General features: G+C 48.0%; 1 protein-coding gene across 1 annotated transcript; it reads right to left on the bottom strand.

Annotated features, from left to right (window-relative positions):
* Positions 1–209: 209 nt before the first annotated feature.
* Positions 210–4,643, bottom strand: C5H10orf71 (chromosome 5 C10orf71 homolog). Its single transcript, XM_056850544.1, has one exon. It carries the CDS (start codon positions 4,641–4,643, stop codon positions 210–212), a length of 4,434 nt encoding a protein of 1,477 aa, XP_056706522.1.
* Between the last annotated feature and the right edge of the window lie 1,561 nt (positions 4,644–6,204).

Raw genomic sequence — 6,204 nt, 5'->3', positions numbered from 1 at the left:
AAGCATCAGCAAAGGGAATTTCATATTGTCCATATTCTCCCTTGATTTTTCATTTGCCCCATCAGCAAATGTCACTAAAAACAGCAGCTCGGGTTTTCCTTCTAACATAAATCACACTCGGATCCAGCCTCTTAAGTATGTTCTGACATTAATGAGGGTGTGTTGTGTTGATGGGTATATCTACCTTTCTAAAATAACAGCAGTCGCCCTCACGATATCCCTTCGACGGCAAAATCTTCGATGGCACCGAGTGAAATAATGTCTGTCTTGTCAGAGAGGCCCATGTCCCTTTCAAAGTTAAACAGTGGCCCGTCAGCTTCTCGGGTATGATCCTCAGATACAGCAGACTCAAGGTAGGGTTGGCTGTTCAGTGATTCTAGATAGCGGCCATCTTGCTGCCAATCGGGAGCTGATTCTGAGAGGGCTCCTTGCACGAGCGAAGCGGGTTCAGAAAGCTGAGAAGGAGATGCTCGACCCTGGACAGACGAAACTCTGAGGGGGAGAGCACTGGGGTATAGGACATAAGGTGGAGCGAGAATCTCCGAAGAGGGCATTTGGGACGAGTTCCTTTTTGAAGAGGGAAGTGAGACTTGAATGTATTTGCCACTTTCTGGATCATACAAAGTCTTGAATTGGGTGGGCAGATCTACCATGAAATACTCTCCAGAATCTGGATCCTGGAGGAGTTTACGCTGAGTCGCAGGAGAAGAGGGTGTGGGACTTGAGGGGATGGGTGGTAATGTCACCTGGTTAGGTTCGGAAGACATCACAGGTGAGCTAAGGTGTGCTGGCAAGAGTGGAGACTGAGCGGATGGCAAGGGTGTGATATCTTCACGTGGCAGTAGTGATTCCACCAGGGGCTTTTTCTGCTGTGCCTCTATCTTTTTCCTTCTATTTGCCAGTTTCTTTGCCCGCCGTAATGCCTTTTCTGTTTTGGGTGGTACAGCCGGGGGTTTGGCCGCCGTCTTTACCATTTGTCTCATCAGCTGAGGTCTCTCGTTTGCCCCAGGAGAGCTATCCATGTGTCCAGAGAGCTGACTCATCTGCATTGGCTCGGATGTTTCTGCCGTAGAAGGGTTATCGTTGCCTTGTGACCCCCTGTGCAGTGAAGAGGAAGTTGCTGTTTTCTCAGCCTCTGCTGTGCTGCAGGTTGCCGTTGTGTCTGACAACAGACTTGTGAAGGCAGAGTGCATTGTGCAGTCTGACCTTGGACTAGGGACATTGGAACTTGTTAGGATAGCCGTGCACAGAGTATCTCCAAAAGCGTCGCTGAAAGCAGGAGAATAGGCCTGGGTCTCTGATGTTGCAGGAGATCTTGCCTCTCGAGTTATCACTTTTTTCATGCAAGAACCACTTCTGCGTTTGGACAAGGGATTATTCTTATAATAATTTGTCTTTTCTCTCGTAGGGGACCGGATCTCGTTTTGCACTAGGTCAACTTCCAGATGTAGCTGGCTGGTGGAACTTGGCCTCAGTTTCCTGGTCCTGACATTTCCTTTGCCCCGGGTCAGTTGTTCCTCGTGGTCTTTATCCTTGTTTTGTACTATCCCTGGGATAAAAGCCATTCCTTCATCATCTTCCACTGGCTGCTGTTCATAAAAGCTCCCTAGCTCTTCTTGAAAGGTAGATTCTGCTGCCAGGTTGTCTTCTTCTGTCCTTGCTGGGCTGTATCTTGACTCATCTGCTTCCCTGCCTTTTGCAGCTGCCGCCTTCCATGTCCTATGTTGCCTTCGGTTCCTCGATAAAGGCCAGTCTGTCTCTTGAATCACTGGAGTGGTTCGAAATGGCCCGCAGGCCTGCCTCTCGCTCTCCCTGTAACCACCCGCAATGGCACCATCACAGGATAAGGATCTGAACAAAGGCAGCTTGACTGTTTTTATCACAGGGGGCGACTTGAACGTGTTATCTTTTATCTTGAACAAATTGGGCTTGAAGGAAATAGACAAAGTGGGTGTCGGTGGCTCTTCCGACTTGCCTTCTGTGACCAAATCCAGACTGTGCTCTCTGCCTTCTCTCTTCTCTCTCTCTAGTCGTTCTCGCGGCGTATTCTCCTCTTTGTTCTGCTCCACTTTCCCGTTGCTCTTTCCATCTACCTTCGAGTTGTAGTTGCTGATGCCGTGGTCATGCGAGGCCTCCTCCGGCCTGCCTGACGTTTCCCCTTCTTGGTTGCTGGGTTTCTCCTCTGCACTCCCTTTGCCCTGATTCCTCTTGCTCTCTTGAAGACACGCTTTCTGAAAGAGCTGCATCAGAGAGAAGGACTCCTCATGAGATGGCAGGTCTACGATGGAGACAAATGATTGCTCAGAAGAGCTGGTGCTTCTTTTGTCCTTCTGCTCGTTCCCACTTTCCGGGCAAGCCTGACTCGCACTATCGTTTACATTTTCTTCCACTGTGAAAAATAGGGTAGGGGACTCACGGGGTCCCACATCAACAGGATGACTTTGAGACCCTCTTTTGGTTTTAGGATCCCATAAGGCAACATTTTGCCGGTACATGTCCTGCTCCATTTGGGATGAAGGAGGACATTGAGTTCGGCTGTTATCCTTTGGGTGGAGCTCAGTGTCAGAGACCATCTCAGCATCCTCAAAATCCACTGAATTTTCCTGCGGTAAACTATTTCTCTGTTGATAACCCAAACGGTCTGCCTTTGGTGAAGGTGGACTCAAAGTCCGGTAATCACCCAGGAGACGCTCCTTCAATTGGGCAGTCCTTGCCTTTTCCCGGGTGCTGCCCATGTTGCCCAAAGGTTTCTCGCTCGTTTCGTCCTTTTCTCCTGATTTCGAGCTGTTTCCTTCCAAAAGGTTCCTTCCACTTCCTTTTAGGCCATCTGGTTCTTTGATCTTCTTTTTCTCTTCAAAGGCCCTTAGGAGAGGAGCGGGGCTGTAAGTGCTTTTGACACGTTTTCGGATATCCTTCAGGTTGAACAACAAACTTGATGCTTTAGACTTATAATCGTTTTGAGAACGATGAAATGTTCTCTCCTCAGGTTCTGTAGCTGCTTCAGCCTCAGAGAGGGGAGGTGTCAACAATGGACTGTTGGAAGGCTCTTTCTCTTGCCTGGGTGGTATGAGGGGTGTTAGGAGTTGCGTGATGTTGAAGGACGGACTGGAGGCATCGGATGAGGTGATGTGGGAATCCGTAGCAGCCACGTCAGCTAAAGAAATGACGTCTGAAGGGTACCCTCGTATGGAATCTTTCATTTCACCCCCTTCTCTTGCCACATCCACTGCCAACTCCATTCCCCTGAGGACCATCTTCTGTCTCCTCCAGGGTGGGCAAACCTTTCCCAGTTCCGGATCACGTTCCAAACCTTTTGTCTTCTCTGGGTGCGAAGTGACAAGTGGCACGTGTGTGTCGGCATTGGGGGAATCAGCTTCACATGGAAGAGGGGTCTGAGGCAGGTAGGGGAGTGGAACAGGAACCCTGGAAATTGGTACTGGGGAAGCAACCACCTGGGGGCCCAGCGCTCGTGAGAAAGGGAGTTTGGATGGGAGGGGCGGTGGTGTGGGGATCCTATCCGCAGACATTGCTAGACCAGAGGAAGGTGGTATGAGAGGGTCTCTGGCTTTAGAGAGCAGGAGACAAGGGCTCTGGCCCAGAGAGACCGGCGAGAGAGAGATTTGGGACAGAGGGTTCTGTGGAAACACATCTGACGAGAAATCCTGCTCTAGAACTACGGAATCGGCAGTCTCTAGGGGAGACGGCTTACGATCAGACATATAGGACTCTTCAAAGTAAGGCGTTTCTTCCAAGTATGCAAGATTCTCTTCTGTAGGTGTACATTCAGTAGATCCCCCCACTCTGGTCAGCTTTTTATGATGCGCATTCCAGGATTCAAAAGCACTGTTCTCGCTGTGCAGAAAACTGCCCTTCCCAGCCAGCTCTTTTGCCTTCCCTATTCTGTTTTTCAATATCTTATTAGAGAGTGTGGAGATGCCGGACTGCGGTTTGTTGGAAGCGGCTGCCGGGACAGAATAAAAACGAGGCGGGCCTTGACAGAGCAGATCCATTGGTTTGTGGAGTCTTTTGTGCATCTCGGGCCTGCCCTGTGCATCTCCCACCCCTGAAAATTGGGAAAGTTCTTTTGGGACGTGCAGGATTGTTTTGCTTCCCCAAAGGGCCATGTTGGCTCCACAGATCAATGGAAATTTCGACAAATTGTTTTTAACTGGCTGGGCCGCTATGGCTGGTGCCTCTTGGTTTTCAGCCTTATTGAAGGTCTTTATCAAAGAGGACACTTTTGAGGTATGTTTATAATGGTGCAAATTGGGCACCGGCAAGCCCAACTTCCTCCTGATGTTCGGGATGGTGTTTGTAACTGCCTTTTTCTCTTCTTGAGTGTCCTTTGGTAACTGCTGGAATGTCGGATGCTCCTCGGTTTTGGGCAGCAGCTTGTTAGAGACGGCGTTTTTCTTGATGGCATGGTTCCGGGGGCCTTGGAAGTGTTTGTTGGAGAATGGATGCTGAATGCGGGGCGAAACAGCTGGATCTGCCTCAGGGTAAGATGTTTCCAGCTCGTCCAGGCAGAGACTTTTGAAGGCCCGGTCCGTGAGGCTGCAGACCTCTCGGTCTGTCTCGTCCAAGAGGCTTCCAATACTGGAGGAGTCGCTTTGTCCGTCGGTGTGCTTCTTATTCCCTTGCATTGTTCATGCGAGTCATGAGTAAAAGGTTCAAAATGGTGATTCCACGTGTTAAATAGGGAGACAATTCTCTGGGCTACAGATTCTCGGTCATTTTCAGTGTCTCTAGGTGAACGTTTCCTCCAGAGCAGGCTGTTTTACATCCATTTATCACATGCAAACACAAGACGGGGCGTCTGCCCTGCAAAATAATCACATATAAAATAATTTCAGAGGGTAGCCGTGTTGGTCAGCAGGAGAAGAGAAAGATTTGAGTCCAGGAGCACCTTTGAGACTGACAAGATTTTTGGGGTGTAAGCTTTTGAGAGTCAAAGCTCTCTTCATATCTGATGAAGGGACCTTTGACTCTTAAAAGCTTATCCTCCCAAAATCTTGTTTGTGTTTAAGGTACTAGTGGACTGGAATCTAGCGGTTCATATACAAAATACGTTATTCGTATTCGCCCTCCAACGCAACCATTTTCTCCAGGGGAACTGAGCTCTGTCATCTGGAGATCAGTTGTAATTCTGGGAGATCTCCAGCTTGTTGTTCCCAGTGCAAAAATCAGCCCTGGAGATTACTTGGTGTGGCACTAGATTCTGAAGTATTTCCTCTTCTGTGCTCTGACTATTGTCACCCACTTTGGGAGAACCATCAAATGAAGCGGCAACAACTGCCGCTTCCAGCATTGCCACAGATAGACCATTTTACTTCTTACTTCTTCTTTCTTTCTAGCTCCCTTGACCAAAAGGTATTGAGCAGTAAAAGGGGAGCCTTTATTTCTTTCGGGAAAATATGGTGGAGAAATACTTGGGTACCGCCAATGTTGTTCTTGACTCTCTATCTGTCAGCAAAAAGGGCAGTGTTTTATCTTTTGTTATGGTGGCAGGTAATTTGATTAAGATAGGGGCAATCCATTGATTGCGATAGGAACTGGGGGCATTCCAACATAATATGGGATAATGAATCCACTCTCTTCAGATCACAGGGACAAAGAGTATCTGAATAAGGTAAGTTGCCATATCTTTCATTTAACACCGCTGAAGAGGCACCGTTCAAGTGAGCAAGCATGAATGCTCTGCGGTAACAAGGGACTATTAAATTGCTAAAATAAGCTGGAGTTTGCAAAGATGGAAGCATTCCCAAAAACTGGGTAGAACATACTCTCCTAACATGCATTATAGAGCTGGGGTGATCTAATTTTTTTAATATAGTTCTTGATGGTTAGTATAGTTTGACTCTTCCCCATACCTAATAAGGTATCCTTAGATAGGCCTAGGATTAATAATTTCTTGTCTATTTCTTGCATCCAATAGGAGCAAAATTGGACCTTGTTTAGTTTGTATATCAGGCCACCCTTCTCAGTTGAAAATATGACCTTTCCTCAATGTTTGAATGCTTGAAACCACACTTTAGCTTCCATAGAACCTTGGCCTAATTCCAACCTTAAACTTACTCCAGCTACACATTTTGGGGTCCCTATAATTCCCCGTAAGACCGTTTTACTATTCAGCGAACCAACTCAGCCTTTGCGTGTTCCCCATGAGCTCTGGGCAGATGGGGCTCGTTCAAGGAACTGGCAGTT

Source organism: Euleptes europaea, chromosome 5 (assembly GCF_029931775.1).
Source record: "Euleptes europaea isolate rEulEur1 chromosome 5, rEulEur1.hap1, whole genome shotgun sequence".
NCBI lineage: Eukaryota > Metazoa > Chordata > Lepidosauria > Squamata > Sphaerodactylidae > Euleptes > Euleptes europaea.
This window is presented reverse-complemented; position numbering and strand designations above follow the sequence as displayed.